Consider the following 21330-nt stretch of genomic DNA (forward strand, 5'->3'; position numbering starts at 1 on the left):
AAATTTGGGCATTGCATTTATTAGTAGATAAATCCAACACCTGCGGCCCGTGCCGCCCCTGAATTAGTGGAAGTCGTGCATTTTAGCAATGGTTACAAGAATAAATTGAGGACGTGTTTCCTTGTTCTGATGACTATGTCCTGCCACATACAGCTGTTACATTCCTAATTCTGTACCGTGATACGGGCATGATATTTTTTTTTGGAGGATCTCTAATAATCGAGCTGTTCCTTATCAATACACCATGGGCTTTGTTACGGTTCTTCTGGAAATACTCATTTTGGGGATTAGTGATCCTTTACTGTTCCTATAGATGGTTTTGGACACTGTCCCTTTATATATTCTGTAGGTGATTGGTTGTTTTGTGCTCATAGCGGTTCCTACCTTGCCGGGCAGGGGCCTGTTATGGTGTACCGCGTCACTTGGCACATTCGTCCCTCATAAGGATTGATGGAGCTAAAGAGACGTTGTACAACCAGTCACTGAAAAAAAAAAACCTTGTCTTGACAGCCCTGCAGGTTCTTCTATCTAGTGAACAGACTCGAGTTTGCAACATAGGTGGATACATTTTCCTACATTTGTTTGAAGATATTGCCCGTCACTCCAGTACAGTTTATTTTTTCCTCTCTGACTGATTTTATATTAGGACAGAATTCTGTCCACAATGACATCATAATGGCACCAACTGCTTCTTCAGCAAGACATAGTCATAAGTACAGGCAAATACGTCTATAGCAACATGTATCCATTATGAATACACGGCTTCACTTCTCTTCTGTATGCCGCACAAATTTATTAATGTGGCGTATTTCTAACAAAATAACCTTCTACCACGTCTCCTCTATTTCATGTGGAAACGTAATAAGAGTGAAGAAAACATTATATACCCAAAGTGTCTGAAATGATACCCATTATTTCCTCCTTTAAAAAATTTTTGGTCCGCATGCCCACTGCACCACTAGATGAATACCTTTAGGGGTTTAGTTTTTAAAATGGGGTCATTTCTGCGTGTTTTTTTTTTTGTTCAGGCAGCTGAATGCCGCTAAATGCATGATATGGGGCCTAGAATTTATTCAATTGTGCCCTGAAAGCCAAAGGGTGCTCCCTCTCTTTTTGGCCCAGCCACACGTCTAATAAGCAGATTGGGGCAACAATGAGAGTATTTTTGAAAACAGGAGAAACGGGGTGATAGATTTTGGGGTGTGTTTCTTCATTCTTATGGTTGCTTTACACAGAAATCGGTCTTCAAAGTGATATTTTTATGGAAAAAGTGATTTTTTATTTTTTTTCACCTGCTATGCATTAAATTTAGCAAAAAACTGTGGGGTCAAAATACTCACTACACCCCTAGATAAATACCTTAAGGGGTCTAGTTTTCTAAATGGGGTCGTTTATGGGGAGTTTCTATCGTTCTGGTAGTTCAAAACCTCTCCAAATGTACAGTGGGGCCTAAAACATTTTCAAGCAAAATATGAGTCCTGAAAGTCTCCGGGTGCTCCCTTCCTTTCAAGCCCTGCTGTGTGTCCAGGCAATGCATTAGAGTCACAATGGGGGCATTTTTGAAAACAGGAGAAACAGGGTGATAGATTTTGAGGTGTGTTTCTTCATTCTTATGGTTGCTTTACACAGAAATCGGTCTTTAAAGTGATATTTTTATGGAAAAAGTGAGATTATATTTTTTTACGCCTGCTTTGCATGAATTCTTACAAAAAAACTGTGGGGTCAAAATACTTACAACACCCCTTAATAAATACCTTAAGGGGTGTAGTTTTCAAAATGGGGTCACTTGTGGGGGTTTCCACCATTCTGACACCTATGAGCCTCTGAAAACCTGGCTTGGTGCAGGAAAACCAAATATACTTCAAAATGTATAAAATTATTACTAAACTTGTAAGTCTTCGAAATTGCTCAAAAAATAAAAAAATTTTTTCAAAAGTCCTGCCAAAATAGAGTAAAGAAATGGAAATATATATTTAATAAAAAAAATTGTACTGTATGTATGTACATATGTGACATATTGCCGTTAAAAATAGGGAAAAATTATAATTTTTACAAAATTTCTTCATTTTTTCTATTTTTTTATTAATTTCCGTAAATCCTATCAGTCTACTTTTACCACTAAAATAAAGTACAACATGTGAAGAAAAAACAATGTCAGAATTAGGGTATGTGCACACACACTAATTACGTCCGTAATTGACGGACGTATTTCGGCCGCAAGTCCCGGACCGAACACAGTGCAGGGAGCCGGGCTCCTAGCATCATACTTATGTACGATGCTAGGAGTTCCTGCCTCTCCGTGGAACTACTGTCCTGTACTGAATACATGATTACAGTACGGGACAGTTGTCCTGCAGCGAGGCAGCGACTCCTAGCATCGTACATAAGTATGATGCTAGGTGCCCAGCTCCCTGCACTGTGTTCGGTCCGGGACTTGCGGCCGAAATACGTCCGTCAATTACGGACGTAATTAGTGTGTGTGCACATACCCTTACTTAAATATTCAAAACTTTCGCTGAGTTATTCTCTGATAAATTCAGACATACCAGATTTAACAAATCTGGCTTGGTCATTAAGGCCCAAACAGGCCCGGTCATTAAGGGGTTAAAGACTGTATCCATTTCTTCCTACTCTGAAGGATGGATACATGATGTTGAAATCTGTTGCTATATGTTCTCCTGTTTATAAAGTGAATGGCTATCTCCCAAAAACAAAAGCGACACCTACTACAGGCTTGCCCAGGTGACTTCTTACCAGCAGCTGGGCTGAATGGGCTGCAGCAGTATTGTGTGAACCTGCTCAAAGCAATGTGCAGTGTTCTGTTTCCGCACCTTGCAATGTGCCTGACCTCCAATAACCTTCAGTGCATGGAATACCTAACCCAGTGTTGCCTAAAAAGCAGAAGAACTCCAAGAAAGCCACTCATGGCACTTGGCCTAATCCATCCTCAAACGTAGTTGAGAAACCAAGTTCACACATGATGAAATTGCAGCATATTTTTAGAGCAGATTTACAAGGCAAGCATGTTTATAGGGGAGGGAGAAGGAGTCAGCGGTTATTTTGAACCCGTATAGTAGATTGGCCTTTTATTTTGCACTTGACATGTGTTCTACTTCTCAAGACCCAAGTATATAGAATTCTTCATCCTTAACGTTAACAAATAAATTAAACCATATTGTGGCCGTGGTTTCAAAGATCTAAGCCTACTAAAAAAACAAAAACCATTGGCAGTATAGCTGTATAAGGCTGTGTTCACATCTGCGTTATGGTCCTGTTCGGATGTTCCGTCTGAGCTTTCTGTCAGAACGGGACCATGAGCAGGCACAAACGGACACCGACGGAAACCAAAAGGTTTCTGTTTCCATCACCATTGATTTCAATGGTGACGGATCCGATGCCCGGGGCTTCAGTTTGTCTCTTTTGTGCACCGGATCCGTCGTTTTGCCGGAAGCAATAGCGTAGTGAACAGAGCCTTACACCGACAGGCATAATACACTGTACTACATGAGCAGAGTATTATGTAAGCAAACAATGTTCATAATGATACTAGACGTTTTTTCTATTAAAGTTACATTTTACAAAATAAAAATCCAATGTAGAAGAAATAGCAAAAAAAAAATCCCCTTTTTCCATTATAAAACGCTTTGTGAACAACTTTACGAACCCCTACTATAACAGTATTGTTCTATACCCCACATTAAAAAAAATCTATAAATTTAATAAATCGCCATAATCGTAACAACCCACAGAATAAAGTGGACATGTCGTTTTTAAACGCATAATAAAAACAAATCCCAAAAACAAAAAAGGTGGAATTGTTTTCATCGGAACAAAAAAATGTAATAAATGTTATTCAGTACATTATACGTACTCTAAAAAATACAACTCATCCTGCAAAAAAACACAAGCTTCATATGGCTATGACCTTAAGGGGTTCAAAGGGGCTCTGTGTTTGAAAACAAAATAGCCCCTAATAAATATTGCAGGATTCACTTTCTTTACATAGAACATGCCAGCTCAGGCAGTGTTACCCATATACGTATGTATCATGGGATAAGAAATAGCATTAAAACGGGTATTCCAGTATCCGCAAATAAAGCTTATAAATTGTATACTGAAAAGTTTAAAAAAAAATAATAAACTTTCTGTATCAATAGCTCATGGTTATCAAGAGCACTGCTTGCAGTCAGGGAATGGGAGCCTTCATTCTTTAATTCCAAAGGATAAGAATATTTCCCAGTCATGTGATGGACACACATATGTATGGCTCGTTACATTAAAGTTGTCAGAGCTCTGTTTTGTAACCAGATGTGCAGTACATGGCAAGAACAGATTGTCATCCTCTGAAGGAAATAATAAAGACTCCCATTCCGACTGCAAGTAGTGTTCTTGAAAAACTATGAGGAATAGATACAGAAAACGTAAGAAAACGGTGTAGCTTTTCATTAACCAATCAACCTTGATTTTCTGGAACCACAAAACCCTTTTAAAGGGGTTGTATGAGATTAGAAAAACACCCATAAGTTTTCTTTGAAGAAACAGCACCACTCTGATCCATGGGCTGTTTCTGGTATTGCAGCTAAGTCCCCGTTAAGTGCATTACAAAGTGATTTCTAAAATAATATGGCCTTCATATACTGGAACCCAAATACTTTATGTATGTCAATTATACTACATCCATGAGTAAAAATAAATACCATGTTAAAATTGTGCTCTAAAGTTTCATCAAAGTCTCCATTGCTAGTTACAGGAATTTCAGCTGCTGTGCTTCTTGGTGAATCTGAATCCATTGCGAGCTCCTACAAAAAAAATAAAAAAAATAAAAATTCATGTAACTAAAAAAAACAAAAATGCTACCATACGAGAACTGTGCTTAAAGAGGCTCTGTCACCAGATTTTGCAACCCCTATCTGCTATTGCAGCAGATCGGCGCTGCAATGTAGATTACAGTAACGTTTTTATTTTTAAAAAACGAGCATTTTTGGCCAAGTTATGACCATTTTTGTAGTTATGCAAATGAGGCTTGCAAAAGTCCAAGTGGGTGTGTTTAAAAGTAAAAGTCCAAGTGGGCGTGTATTATGTGCGTACATCGGGGCGTTTTTAATACTTTTACTAGCTGGGCGCTCTGAAGAGAAGTATCATCCACTTCTCTTCACAACGCCCAGCTTCTGACAGTGCAGATCTGTGACGTCACTCACAGGTCCTGCATCGTGACGGCCACATCGGCACCAGAGGCTACAGTTGATTCTGCAGCAGCATCAGCGTTTGCAGGTAAGTCGATCTTGCGCTGAGACCTGAATCCGTCACGTCAGCAGCACTGCCAGTTTTAGTGTCAGCGGGTCCTGTGTTATGAACTTAGATGTAATCGGTAGCAGCTCAATCCTGCGTGACAGAGACATGCAGGACCCGCTGACACAGCTGCTCTGTATACAGGATACAAAGCAGATGCATCTCAAAAAAGCAAAAATATTTCAAAAAAAAAAAAAAAAAGCATTTAGAAAGTTGCACTAATCACACAAACATTTAATAATTTAAAAAAAAAATATGATTTCAAAAAGGTGTACATAGCCTTTAACCACCATTTATATCCTCTGTGTCGCGCTCCCTCCTCTCTTACAGCATTCTCATTATTGCTCATACATAATCATATGAATCATCTCCCATGCAAGTCTTAACAAATTGAACAATATTGCTACTCAATGATCCATAAATAACCATCATTGTGTCACCGGTCCTGGACCGGCAAAGGAATGAATCATCTGCAGGGTTAAAGATTACCAACACATACAATAGTATTTTGGTTTTTTTAAACAGTGCAGCAGATAGTTAATAAAAATAATTGTTACGATATATGATGCCAAGTATATCAGTGCCGTGGCTGTACACATTCTGTAATAAAAAATTATTTATCAATATGTATATCTAGCTCTCTCTCTACTGGGGGGGGCCACAATCCATACTCTTTACATGACCCCCATTAAGTGATGTAACACCGGAAACGCAGATTGCGACTTTCAGAAATCTGTTTTTAGGTAGATAATCTGGAGGGACATTTTAAATAAAAGGTGCAGTCACTCGTGGTGTATTTACCTTATATTTCCGCAGCGTAAAAACGCTAGAAAAAAAACTTTACAATGTAAGCCTAGAAGAAAGATATTTTGCAATGCAAGCCAATGAGAAATCGGTCTTACTTGCGGAATATTTGTCCAATTGGACAGTTTTCTGCAGCAAAATACGCCACGCGTGACTGCACCCTAGAAGGTTTCACCATTCTTTATTGCCTGCTACATGGAGGGTTTAGCTAGAATAGATGTGTCATATTTAGCACTGCATTAACAGTATGACCAAAGTATATAAACATATAAAGAACACACGGCCGACCTCTAGATCGCGTAGAAACAACTGGTTATGCTAAATAGAAATTGTGCGGCACAAGCACTTTATTTACCAGTCAAACAGCGGCATCTACTGGATGCCAGTGGGATAACACCACCTTTGTCTGTAGTAGGAAAGGAACAGCATTGCCAGCTACACAGGCCTCATGTACAGGACTGTACAACCGCCAAGTCTGGATTGAAGGGCTTTTTTGGTTTTCATCACACCAATCTGCAGATATAATGCACCAATGTATGGCTAGCAAGAAAGGGGTACAGATATAGTGAGAAATTTATATTCAAAATTATTTCCCCATACACAGAATACCGCTACAGTATGCTGTATGCCCCAAACGTAATGTAAACCACTATCTTTGTAAAAACGCATTTTGGGAGGGGAAACCAAGAGGTTTAGAAAACCGCACATCAAAAGGTTTCTTCGGATGTAAACTTTTTGACGTACAGGGGCAGATTTAACAGGACTGGCGTTTCATACACTAGTCTAAAAAGGAAATGCGTTGGAGTGAATTGCCTCTTAAAACATTTGGAGCATTTTGCACGGTGCTAAATTCTGAAAATTAAATCTATGCGTAGATTTGCGCCACAATTCGTCCCATATTCTGACTTAAGCATTAGTAAATCTGTCAAAAATGTGGAAACCACGGCCACTTCCAGTAAACCCTCACCTACCTTTTTCAACACTCTTCAAAACGGACGAGTGACGAGAAAAGTCGCCTTTATTTTTTTTAGAAAAAAAAAGGTTGTGTTTTTTTTGCACAAATATGTTGTGTGTGCCATGATTTGCATGTTTAAGCCAAAAAATAGGCTCAAATCTATTGATAATTTGCCCTCATTGTGTCTTTTTTATTGGCTGTTACAATATAAACCAATATAAAAAAAAAAAAAAAAAACACTCGATAGAATCCCCTTTCACATTTACAGAAAAGGTGTTCCATATGATTTTAGTTTGTTTTTGTAACCCCTCGGCCACATCCATATACAGTTATGTCGGATGTGCATTACCTCAAGATGACACCCGTCTGCACCCGTCTGCAATGGCCGAAAACAGAAATTATTCTCATTACATCCGCTTAACCCCTCAGATGTCGCGGTCTGCAGCATCTGAACAGTTAGAAAGGAAGGGGCTCCCTCTGTCCTCCGATCAGTCCCCGCCCCGCTATGCGTGGTACCTTTCAGGAGGTTGACATGGCAGCCAGAGGACCATTAAAAGGCCTCCAAGATCCGCCATCAGTGCCATTCTAAAAAGGCTTGATAGTAGAGCATAGATAAAGGCAATAAAGTATCTAATGTTCATATGGTAAAGTCCCACTAAAAACTAAACTAAACAAAAACATTTTAAAAAGCATAAAAAAAATTAAAATAACTAAACGTTTAAAAAAACGCCATTTATAAAAAATAAAATTAAAAAAAATTAAACAATTGGTATCGCCGCTTTTGTAAAAGTCTTAACTATTACAATTTAATATTATTTAAGCTACAGGGTAAACCCCATAAAACTCCAGAACTGCTGTCTTAGCTCTAAAAAAAAAATAAAAAAAAAATAATAGCGTGATCTTGATTCATGCAGGTGCCCCAAAATTATACCAATAGTAGCTACAGCTAACCCCACAAAAAAAAAAAACAAGCCTCCCCACTGCTCAATCAGTGGAAAGAGAGTAGCACATCATGAAAAAAAAACTATATCAATTTGGTATCACGGTAATTGTATTGACCCACAGAATAAGGCCTTATTTACACGAACATGTTTAACGTCCGTGATACGCGCGTGATTTTCACGGACCTATGATAGTCAATGTGGCCGTTCAGGCAGTCCGTGATTTTCACGCAGCGTATGTGCGCTGCGTAAAACTCACGACATGTCCTATACTTGGCCGTTTTTCGCGCATCAATGGTTGCGTGAAAATCGCGCACGGCACATGGAAGCACTTACTTAATTTCTTTTTCTAAACAGCAAAACCGCGTGTCATAAGGATGGCATATGCGTGAAAATCACGCACCCACGCACCATCCACTGATGACACACGGAACTGCAACGCGCGCAAAACGTACATGCTCGTGTGAATCCGGCCTAAAGAGTGTGACTACACTTTCACATTTTTAATCATAGAGACATATCTAAAGTTTGGATTGGTGGGGGTCTTGGTGTTGAGACCCCCACCGTTGCTGAAATGAAGGTGCAGAAGCGCACAGCTGAGTACTTTGCACCTTCTTTTCAGCAACGGCGTAAGTCTCAGCACCCAGACCCGCACCGATCCAAACTTTTTATATGTCTCTATGACATATCAAAAGTTTGATGAAAGTGCAGTTACTCGTTAACACCTCATTTTTACCGCACGTGAACGGAAAAACAAAACCCAACGAACAATGGAGTCGTCGCAGTTTTTTCCCATTCTACGCCACAAAGAATTTTAGTTTTCCAGTAGATTATATGGTACATTAAATGATACCATTCGGTGTACAGAAAAAAAAAAAAAAAAAGTTGGGTCTTTTGGAATGCAACAATAAAAAAAATGAAAAAACAAAAACAAAAAAAGACAACGAAAATAAAAACACGAAAATTGTCTACAAGTGTTTAAAGCTGCCCATAGACCACGATCAGGACGGAATGCAATATTCTAATATGCAAACCATCTAGATTCTACCTCTTTTATTAGTGACTCTTTTATGGTGACTCCGAGCACTAGGTGTAAAGTGTCATTCACACTTCAACAGAGATCTAGTGCTTCAACTAGACAGATATTACAATAGTTACAAACGGATTGCTGTAAAAGTAAAAGGAAAGAGATACCGTAAGGACTAGATTAGGCTTTGTTCTAGGGCTGGGCTATTAATCAAAAAATAAATTGAAATTCAGCGCAGTTAATCGACGTCATCGGATGTCTGTTTTATCAATTATTTTCTCCCGGTTTAAAAACTGTATCTGCATCTTCAGGAACAATACAGTCGGTAGAGCAGGAAGCCGTAAGGTCCATGCTCTACCATTCACCATGTATCGCTGGACGCGAGGCAGTAACGCAAGGCATTATCGCGCCCGTCTGCGCCGAGCTGCACAGGGATCTCCTCCACTCGTCATTGGAACGGGGTTAGGTGGATATGTATATTATTATTTTTATCAGGCACTATTGGGGGCATTATACAGCATGGGGCAGCTATGGGGGGCATTATACTGCGTGGAGGACAGTTACGGGGGGGCATTATACTGCGTGGAGGACAGTTACGGGGGGGCATTATACTGCGTGGAGGACAGTTACGGGGGGGGGGGCATTACACTGCGTGGAGGACAGTTACGGGGGGGGGGCATTACACTGCGTGGAGGACAGTTACGGGGGGGGCATTATACTGCGTGGAGGACAGTTACAGGGGGGGCATTATACTGCGTGGAGGACAGTTACGGGGGGGCATTATACTGCGTGGAGGACAGTTATGGGGGGACATTATGCTGCGTGGAAGTCATTTACGGGTCATTACACCTCGGAGGGCAGTTATGGGGCATTACACTGTGCAGAGGGCAGTTATGGGGGCATTATACTGTGTGGAGGGCAGCTATAGGGGTATTATATTGCGTGGAAGTCATTTATGGGGGCATTATACTATGTAGAGGCAGCTATGGGGCATTATACTGTATGGAGGGCAGTTATGGGGGGCATTATACTATGTGGGGGCAGTGTCAGGGGGTATATTATATACAGTAGTATGCAGCAGGCTCAGGGGATAAATATTAATTCAATGGCGTAGCATGCAAATAGGGGGTGTGAAATGCAAAAAGGGGTGTGGCCTAAATAATCGTTCAATAATTGTAATCGAGGTTACATGTTCAGCTAATCGTGATTTTGATTTAGGTCATAATTGCCACGCCCTACTTTGTTCACACTGGCATTACGGCATCTGCAATCAGAACAGATCTGCTACAGTTCATCATAATCCATTTTTTTGTTTCCCCTATTTACTTGTAAGAGGTCTTTTTTTTTTCTTTCCTTTTTTACAGGTCAGAATATCTAAGCATGCTACACTATTCTGACCATCAAAAAGCAGCAAAAGACCTAGTACAAGTGTGAACAGAGCCATTATTTATTTAACTGTGACCAATTTCAACAATTCAGGTGTGAAAACAGATCTAGCCCATCTTTACAGGGATAGTCCCAATGACCCTTACCTGTACAATCTATTCCCAAAGAAGCAGACTTCAAAAATAGAACTGACGGCATAGAAAATGTGATATTTATTGGTTTTACATAAACCACAAAGAATTACTATGCTCTACATTTCAAACACTGAAAAATAATGGATGCAGTTATCAGAACTTGCACTGTAAAAATAATAAAAATACCATCAGACGGGCGAATGGTAAGTTGGTTTTGCGCTCTATAAGAGAATATTAGATTGCCCCCACCCTTGAAATAAATAGATAAAGCTTTAGATATAAAGAACAAATAATTATATACTATAAGGCTACATTCACACAAACGTATAAGATTCACGGGCGTGAAAAACACGCGCAAATCTGGACCGTTATGTATCAGTGTGCTTTGCGAGGGACATGCGTTATTCACGCACTCGCAAAGCACATTTTTTTTAAAATTATTTTTAATTGAATTGATGTGTAAATCACGCACAGCACACGGATGTGCATCCGTCTGCCATGCGTGATTTACGCACCCATTGACTTCAATGGGCGATAGGTGCGTGAAAAACGCACCAATATAGGACATACAGTGAGTTTTAAGCAACAGACACGCTGCGTGATAACTCCTGCATGTGTGAACGGCCCCATTGAAATCAACGGGTCAGTGTGCGGTGCGTGATTTCCACGCATAGCACACGGACGAGTTTTACGCTCGTCTGAATGAGACCTTAGGCTCTGTTCCCACCTGCGTCAGAGACCCCGTTAGAAGCCTCCGTCGCAGATTCCGTAATTTTTGCTGGACAAATTAGAAAACAAAGCAGATGTGAAGAAAGCCTTAATTATATTATTTGAGTAAGTAAAATATCTATAGTTCGGCCACAAAACATTAATAATTTTACCATTGCATGTGGTATCCAAAACGTATAAACGATGCAGAATAATACACCAAGAAGATATAATACTACAATATTCCATTTAAATAAGCCAAAATACTTGTCCTCAGCGTTACATATAGAAGCAGATACTGCTGCTTGAGGTTAGGCCTCATGCACATGACTAAGGGTATTTACTCTCCGCAAATACACCCGTAGCTGTCCGCTATTGCGGAAGCGCCTATAGACTTCTATGAGCGATTCCGTGCCGCGTGGCGGACAACCATAGGACATGTTCTATATTTTGTAGATCATTTGTACGGCCCAGACGCACATCCATAAATATACGGAAAGGTGTCTGTGGCCTATAGAAATAAATGGGTCCGCAATTTCATCCGTAATTACCTGATCCGTAATTATGGATGAAAACTACGGTTGAGAGGTTACAATAATTCGACGGGAAATCAGGTGTAAAATCTGCTGTTTCCCAAACGGCTCATAATCAGGCACCAAGCTGTTTTTACAACAGCAGACCCATAAGTAAGCAGCATGTAAAAATGTATATAAACTGGCTGCTGGGCAAGTTGATAAATCATAGCGTTATTAAATGTAAAGGGAGATTCTGAAAATTCTACAATTTTAGGTAACTGCAGCATATGCCTAAGTTTAACACCTTCACGACAGCCATACAGCTATATACGTTCCAACCGCCGATGCCCCGTGCAGTTGTCACATATATAAACGTTGGAAGCCTGGAACGGGGTTTAATGTGTACAGTGCTGCTTCAGTGTAAGCTGCGCTGTACTTTCAGGTCTGCCGGGGCTGTAGATAGCGCCACACACAACCTAAGCTCCCCCCTGCAGATAGAGCCAACTAAGCTCCGTCTAGGAGCAGAATCCCAGGTCAGAGCGCTCTGGCTGGGGATTCCGCTTCTAGAGGGACTCCCTGACGTCTCTGTCCATATATGGACAGTGACATCAGGAGTTCCCTCTAGGTGCACAGTCCCCGGCCAGAGTGTTGCCGACGCACTGAACGGGGATTCCGCTCCTAGCGGGAGCTTAGGTGGCAATATGTTGCTTACTATGTGTTGTAGTAAGATGGTGCTATCTGCGAGGGGGTGGCGCTATCTACATGGGCACTGTATGTGGCACTATCTACAGTGGGCACTGGCACTATCTACATGGACACTGGTGTTTTCAAGCGGTTGGGACAAAAAAAAAATTCATTTTTTTTTTTTACGGTCATGAAAAAGGACGGCAAATGGCGGTTAACCCCTTAATGACCGCCGATAAGCCTCTTTACGGCGGTCATTAGTGGGCTTTATTCTAGAGCGCCGCCATTCTACGTCGCTGCTGTAGAATAAAGTAAACAGAGCAGGGAGCCGTGAAATCTCCCTGCTCTCAGTTGCCAGAGGCAGCTGAGGGCTGGGAGCGTCCCTGCTCTGCCGGGTGAGATCGATATTAGTATCGATCTCACCCGTTTAACCCTTCAGATGCGGTGCACAATAGCGAGCACCGCATCTGAATGGTTTTGGAGAGAGGGAGGGAGCTCCCTCTCATCTCACTGACACCCGACGATAAAATCGCAGAGTGTCTGTGTCTTCTATGGCAGCCGGGGGTCTAATAAAGGCCCCCAGGTCTGCCTGGAGCGAATGCCTGCTAGATCATGCCGCAGGCATGACCTAGCAGATGCCTGTCCGTTTTAACGGACAGGCAGTAATACACTGCAATACAAAAGTATTGCAGTGTATTATAATAGCGATCGGAGGATAGTGAAGTCCCCTAGTGGGACTAGTAAAAAAGTTTAATAAAAGTAAATAAAAAAAAATAAGTGAAACAAAAAAAAATGAAAAACCCACTTACAAAATGCTTTACTATTAAAAAAAACTACAATAAAGCAAAAAAGTTACAAATATTTGCTATCGCCGCGTCCGTAACGACCCCGACTATAAAGCTGTTACATTATTTAACCCGCACTGTGAACGCCGTAAAAAAATAAAATAAAAAACAATGGAAAAATTGCTGTTTTCTGTTAATCCTGACTTAAAAAACATGTGATAAAAAGTGATCAAAAAGTCGCATCTACTCTCAAATGGTACCAATAAAAACTGCAAGTCGTCCCGCAAAAAACAAGACCTTATACAGCTATGCCGACGCAAAAATAAAAAAGTTACAGCTCTTCGAATGTGACAATGGAAAAATGTAAAAAATGGCTTGGACATTAGGGCCCAGAATGCAAGCAGGGGGAAGGGGTTAAAAACGGTCAGACGGCCGGGAAATAGATTTAAATTTTGAGACACACGGATGCAAAAACAGCCATGAAAAATTGACAGTTGATCCATTTTTAACAGACTTTTTTTTGCGTTGTGTGAATATAACTTTATAGCCCTCTTCACTGGACACAGGGGCATCAATGACCCTTGGTCATGAAAGTTTTAACGGGAATGTGTCCTCAGAAAATGACCAACTGTTTAACGTTTTTATGTTAAAAATATTCGTGCTTTTTTTTTTATTTGTTTTTATTTTCCACTAACTATATCAGTGTTACCCAGTCAGGGCTCCCTGGGGTTCCTTGGAGCCTGGTCAGGGGTGCCCCAGAACACAGTAGCAAGACCTGTCATTTTTAGGCCAGGTTCACACGTAGCGTAAAATACCGCAGATTTTCCGCAATGTATTTCCGCAGCATAAGGGCTTGTCCACACGTAACGGAATTGCTGCAGAAAATGTTTGCAGCCATTCCGCAGAAACTAGTAGAAATTCCGCTATGGAAATACCGCACCATTTACTTTTTTTCGAATGCTAGGAGATGGAGATTTCTCCCCTGAAAAACACAGCAATTCTGTCCACTTTCCACAGCAGGAATGGACGTGCTGCGGTACAAAAAAAACACAACGAACCGCAGGTAAATTTTTGAACAGAAATATTACGCAGTGTGTGGATGAGATTTGTTACATTTCACCCACTTTGCCGCTACTGTAATCTGCTACGTATTTTCCGTCCGCAATACCAGACGGAAAATACGCAGCAATTTCCGTTACATGTGGACAAGCCCTAAATACAGTAGCAGCAGAGTGGATAAAATTTTAACAAATCTCATCCACACGCTGCATAAAAAGGATCAGCTGAAAAAACCGTACTTACCCAGATCTCTCTATTCCTGTGTCCAGCCCGGCCTCCAGTGATGGCGTTTCATCACGTGACTGCTGCAGCGGTCACATGGGATGAAACGTCATCATCCTAGGAGGCCGGGCTGCAGGAAGTTAGAGGGACGCGTCGCCATGGCTACCGTTAAGTATACGTTTTTGGTTATTTTTTACATGCGGTTTTTCGGCCAGAATACCCTGCATCGTCCAGGGCGTATACGCGGTGTACTTTTACATAGCGTATCCGCCCTGTGTGAACATACTCAGAGTAGAGATCGCAAACTAATTCCAATATTCTCAAAGATGCTTGGCAAAACTCGTCTCAGAATATAGAATTATAGGCTGCATTACCTCGTTTTACCATGCTTCTTTAAGGTAAGAATGGGATCAAGGATTCCCCAGAAGTGGAAAAGTTGTTCAGGGGTTCCCCTATAGTTATAAAGTTGGTAAACAATGATCTATATTTTTAAATAATTTTCAAAATCTTGCAGTTTTTACTCTGACCACTGAGCCTCACTGACACTTCCTGTTCTGTAGAGATCACTTCTGAGCTTTCATTATCACAGGCAGAATTAGTTCACACAGAGTTTTTTTGCAGGCGGAATTCCTGCCTCAAAATTCCGTTTGGAAGTTTGAGGCCGATTTTCGCTGCGTTTTTCGCCAGCGGCCATTGAGCGCCGCGGGCATAAAACGCCGCGAAATGTGCTTTCTCTGCCTCCCATTGAAGTCAATGGGAGGTCAGAGGCGTAAACGCCCGAAGAGAGAAGCGACATGCCCTTTCTCCCGCGAGGCGGTTTTACGGTTCGCGGGAGAAAACCGCCCCCGCCTCCCATTGAAATCAACGGGAGGCATTTTGGGGCCATTTGTGATGTTTTTTGTCGCGGTTTCCGCGTCAAAAAACTCTGTGTGAACCCAGCCTTACACTGAAAGGTAACACTTATATTTTATAGCTGGAGGTAGAGAACACAGGATCGACCATTGACAATAGGTGACTGAAAGAGCACCCCTCCCTGCACAATAACCTTTGCATGTCACAGAGCATGCCCACAACACTTCCCATAGAAGTTAATGGGTCATCTCCAGACGGTTTCCTATGGTCCATGAGGCTGCTGTAAAGCATATGTCTGAATGCTGTTAACAGTGCAGCGAAGCTGCTTAGGCCTTATTCACACAAATGGAGAAAAGCGGAGTGGAACTTCACATTGGCTAAAAAGGAGCCAGCAAGCATAATGCAATGATGTTCTTTTACTTCTACTATTCTGCATACATAGCAAACTAGTAGAGACTCTACTATACAAAGATACGATGTATCCATTCACACACAGCTAATAAACTAGCACAAACAAAAAGGATACATTTCATGGGTCATTTTTTATTTAAAAGGAATTATAGAACTGCAGCAGAATACAAACAATGGAGAGCGGACAACAACCAGCCTCAGTTTCCAAGACGGGTGTTCTACATTGGGCTTTCCCTAGCTAATGGGAAGAAACAGATTTTTTTTTCACATAGCAGCAAACTAATATCAACACCAGCACCAAAGTATGAATAAAATGAAAGACTAGCTAGTCCGAGATTTCGCTAACCATCATTAAATAAGCAAGCCTAGCTGAAATGACCTGCAAATTATACAGCAAGTGATGCATTATGATGAAAATGCACGTCTACAGCCATCAATAATGGCATTTACATTATTGTACTGTACTATTTTATGCAGCACCAAGGTAGCATCGGATCCCAGTCTGACAGGTGGCCATACACTAGTGATTTTGATGGGCCAAAACGACAGCTTTAGAGGATTATGATCCATCGATTGTTCATATTTCATGCACCAAACGATTATATTTGACAGAATAAGCAACCCGCAAAACCTGTGTGGGATATGACGTGTTGTATTTTTTCAGTAGTTTGTCGTGAACCGTGGTTAAGACTGTACATAAATCTACATTTCATACAACCTACCATATGTACACAGAACGCACCAACCAATTACGTCATAAAATTTGTTCCCACTTGGACGAATGCGTCTCCGCACAACATGCGCTCTTTCGTATACATTTTTCCGCAGATGCAGATTACCAACTTTTCATCGAGAAATCGTTACATATCTGTTTTATCAATAGACTACGGAAAAAGCCGGCTGTCCAAAATCCTTTTAGTCCCTTAAAGAGTATGCAAGCAGAAGTGCTACTGGCCCTAAAACAACCCAAATCAGATAAAATTATAATCTAGTGTTGGGGGTGCAGTAAGGAGGATCTGGGGTTCGGTATCCCTATTTGCACGATCAGTGGGGTTCCAGCAGTGGGGCCCCACAGCGATCAGAAAATGATCACCTATCCTGTGGATAGGAGATTATTTAGTATTTTGAGAAAACCCCTTTAATAGTTTAAGTGATTTGCTTTTAATTGCCACACTAACTCACAATACTTCAAATTTATAGATGTGTACCGAATTTATTTCTGCTTTAACAATTAAAAATACACATATTTAACCCCTTTGTGACCAGCCTATTTTAAAGCTTAATGACATAACTCTTTGAATGCGATAATAGAAGAATTTAAAAAAATTGCTCAAACTTTTTTTTCCTTTTTCCGTTGACATAGGAGTTTTTTTTGCCAGATGAGCTGTATTTTTCAATGGCATCATTTTCGGGTACATATAATTTTTTTGATGAACTTTTGTTAACTATCGGGGGGGGGGGGATAAAATAAAATAAAACAGACATACTGCCATTGTTCTTTAAATTTACATAGTTCACCGTGCGGCTTAAATAACAAGTTACCTTTATTCTTTGGGTTGATATGATTACGGCGATACCAAATATGTATTTTTTTTATGTTTTACTACGTTTGCACAATAAAAACACTTTTGAACTGAAATATTTTGTTTTTGATTAGTCTAATTCCAAGAGCCATAATTTTCGTATTTTTCCATCGATGTAGCCATATGAGGGCTTGTTTTTTTGCGGGACAACATGTGGTTGTCATTGGTACCATTTTGGGGTGCATGGGACTTTAACTTATTTTTTTGGGGGGATGGGATGAAAAAATAAAAAATTAAATAAAAAGAAATTCCCCTTTTTTGCAGTTTTTCTTTTATGCTGTTACCTTATGGTTTAACCCCTTAACGACCGCCCACCGTCTTTTGACGTTGGGCGGTGCATGTACTCAGTCTACAACGACGCCTTTTGGCGTCGCTGTAGTAGAGTGGGTTTAACGGCAGCCTGGTCAAGTCTGCACTAAAAACCGGCTGTATGTAACAGGTCCGGTTCTTAGTGCAGCCATCAGGACCTGCCGATTTCGTCGTAACAGCATGTGACCGCTGTGACAGCCAATCACAGCGGTCACATGCTGTTACTGTGTACAGAGCCGCCGGGAGTGTCTAAATGACAGCTCCTGCTCTAAGAACGAGCTGTTGCTAGCAGCTCTGTTCTTAGAGCAGTGATCAGGAGCCAATAGTATTGGTTCCTGATCTTTTTTGTGTTCACTATGATATCCAATCATAGTGATCACTACTGTAAAATAAAAGTAAAATATGTATCTGTTTCTCCTCACTCTGTTCTAGCTGTGGAGAGAAACAGATACAAGTGTGTCAGTGTCCCCTACACAAAATCACTTGTTCCTCACACAGTTTCAAAAAAATAAATAAATCATTTTTTCAGTATTTTATAGTATATACATATATATATATATAAATATATTTACTGTATATACGAAGAATCGTACTATAAACGACTTTCTTTTTAGGGTACGCTGTTAGACGGCGTGTACGCTGTTAGACGGCGTAGGGTTCTGTTCTGGGCTTGGGTTTACAGTTTGTGTTAGGCGTAGGGTTTAGGTTTGAGGAAAAAAAAAAAAAAAGTTTAATTCTTTTAGTGTGATTAGTTGATAAAAAAATTGAAACCGCTAGTTACGTTTATTATTTGCGGTTTAGACTGTATAATCATTATGGCTGCCAAAAGATACAGCGTTGAGGAAGCCTATCAGATGCTATGCTCCGATATGGATTCTGCATCTGAAGTTGAGCTTTTACTTGAAAGCGACAGCGAAAGTGTCGCTTCAAGGGATTCTACGGATATGAGACCCAACACCAGTGATATGGGAGACGGCGCAGTTGCCACAACGTCCGTTCAAAGTGCAGCCCCTGAAATTGCGCAACCCCACCAAACCAATTTAGTGTGGGAACCCACAAGTCTATTTTCTCCCACCATAAATGACTTTATTGCTACTCCTGGCATAAGTCCCAATGTCAGTAATTTTTCACCACTAAATAATTGTAATATTTTTATTACGGACCAAGTTTTGGAACATTTTGTGCAGGAAACAAATTTGTATGCCAGGCAGTACATTGCCAATAAGCCTTCGTCACCTTATGCCAGGTTGTGGAACAAATGCAACGGAAATAAAAAAAATTCTGGGCCTCACCCTTAACATGGGAATTATAAAAAAAAAACTTTATTAGGTCATATTGGGCATCAAGCCCTATACATGCCACCCCCATTTTTTCTGGCATTATGTCACGCAGCAGGTACGAAATACTTATACGATTTCTCCACTTTAGTGACAACCTACAGGCACCCCCTTCCAGCGACAGAAGCCGTGACCGGCTGTATAAATTAAGGCCTTTGCTAAATTTTCTTAATTCCTCCTTTTTAGGAGCATATACCCCTGAACAAAATTTAGCAGTGGATGAATCGCTAATGAATTTCAAAGGGCGTCTCTCATTCCGCCAATTCATACCCTCAAAAAGTGCAAAATACGGGGTAAAGATCTACAAGTTATGTGAAAGCACTACTGGCTACACATGTGCATTTAAGATCTACGAGGGTAAAGACAGTGAATTCAATCCACCAGGGTGCCCTCCAAATATTGGTACCACTGGTAAGATTGTGTGGGATTTAATTGGCCCTTTCCTACACAAGGGGTATCATGTATACACGGACAGTTTTTATACCAGTGTGCCATTGTTTAGAGCCCTTCATTGTGCCAACACCGGAGCCTGTGGCACAATACGCAGGAATCGCAAAGGTTTGTGGATAAAAAAACTACCAAAGGGGAAGTCATGCACTTTTCAAATTGAGAAGATGCTGGCTTTAAAATTTTGTGACCGCAAGGACGTCTACATGATCAGCACTATCCATTCAAGTGCAACAGCAACTGTTAGAGAACGTGGGGCCTCTGCAGATAGACAAAAGCCTGTGTGTGTCATCGGCTATAACAAATTCATGGGTGGGGTAGATTTGTGCGACCAGATGTTACAACCTTATCTGGTTAAAAGGAAAACCAGAACGTGGTATAAGAAAGTGGCAATATACCTCATCCAGGTTGCAATGCACAATGCATTTGTCCTGTACAAAAAATCAGCAGGCAGGGCTACATTCTTTGAATTTCAGGAGAAAGTGATTGAAGATCTCATATTTCAATCTGCAGACCAGAGAGTAGTCCATGAGTCAGAGGATGTACGCCGACTTGTTGAAAAACATTTTTTACACCCCATCCCTTCAACACCTAACCAAAAATACCCCAAAAAACGGTGTCGGGTCTGCAGCAAACGAGGACAGCGAAGTGAGTCACGATATTATTGTTCCGCTTGTCCTTCCAACCCTGGTCTATGCATAAGTCCCTGTTTTGAAATCTATCATACCATCGCACATTACTAATTTTCTTTTGTGAGCTATAAAAGTTAAAATGCAGGATTTATTTAGGATTTTATTTTTCTGTACACCTTTTTTTTTTTTAGGGAAACAGCTTCGCTGTGTATTTAGGAGATGCCAAAATGTAGGGTTCTTTTAGAGATTTCTTTTTTTTAATCACTTTTTTTGGGAGGGAGGGAAATATACTTTTCTAGACTGAGTCATTTTGGGATATAACCCAGTTATATAATGTGGAATAAGGCCCTGAAATTCATTCAAGATAAAATTGTGCCCTGAAAGCTTTTTATTTCCTTTTCCGTTATGACTATGTCCTGCCATAAATAGCTGTTTCTCACTGGGGATACGGCATAATTTTTTCTTTTTATTCTGAGGATTTCTAATAAGCGAGCTGTTCCTTATCAATACACTATGGGCTTTATTATAGTTTTGTTCGGGTTTTTGGTGGACCTCTTACACCCGACAATACTTCTAGAAATAGCGACATTAATTTGGGGAGTAGTGGTCCTTTACTGTATCTATACATACGGTGTGGGACACTGTCCCTTTATATATTCTACAGGTGATTGGTTGTTTTGTGCACATGGCGGTTCCTACCTTGCCGGGCAGGGGCTTGTTATGGTGTACCGCGTCACTTGGCACATTCGTCCCTTATATAGGGATTGATGGAGCTAAAGAGACGTTGTATGACCAGTCACTTTGAATAATAAAGTCATTACAGCCCTACAAATTTTCTTTCATCCTGTGAACATGCTCTAGTTTTCCACATAGCTGGATACATTCTTCCTCCTTTTTTTGGGGATATATTGCCTTTTTCCGCCAACAGTTTAATAAATTTTCCCACTCTAACTTACTATATATCAGAGCGGGTTGATATACATAATGTCTATGGACTGACATGATTTCAGGACAGCTGCTTTCTTAGCACGACATAGTCATAGGGTGTAGAAACTGTTAGGGACATATATTTCTCAATCTAGAAAAGTAGAATCCTCCCATTTTCAAGCAAAATGTGTGTCCTGAAAGCCTCCGGGTGCTCCCTTCCTTTTGGGTCCTGCCGTGTGTCCAGGAAACTCATTAGGGCCACAATGGGTATATTTTTGAACACAAGAGAAACAGGGTGATACATTTTCTGGTGCATTTCCTTA

The 21330-nt window shown here is 40.7% G+C and overlaps 1 protein-coding gene across 4 annotated transcripts in view; it reads right to left on the minus strand.

Moving 5' to 3' along the window:
* Positions 1-21330, minus strand: part of ARFIP1 (ARF interacting protein 1) — a 135343-nt gene that overhangs the window by 85307 nt on the left and 28706 nt on the right. For 3 of the 4 annotated variants that reach the window (XM_075860346.1, XM_075860345.1, XM_075860347.1), the window contains one exon: positions 4698-4799. The exons of the other annotated variant lie outside the window; for it this stretch is intronic. In XM_075860346.1, coding sequence (XP_075716461.1) covers positions 4698-4790 — 93 coding nt within the window. In that variant the 5' untranslated portion in view covers positions 4791-4799. The remainder of the gene's footprint in view (positions 1-4697; positions 4800-21330) is intronic. 4 annotated transcript variants of the gene reach the window in all.

The sequence above is a fragment of the Rhinoderma darwinii genome, chromosome 1 (genome assembly GCF_050947455.1).
Source record: "Rhinoderma darwinii isolate aRhiDar2 chromosome 1, aRhiDar2.hap1, whole genome shotgun sequence".
Lineage (NCBI taxonomy): Eukaryota > Metazoa > Chordata > Amphibia > Anura > Rhinodermatidae > Rhinoderma > Rhinoderma darwinii.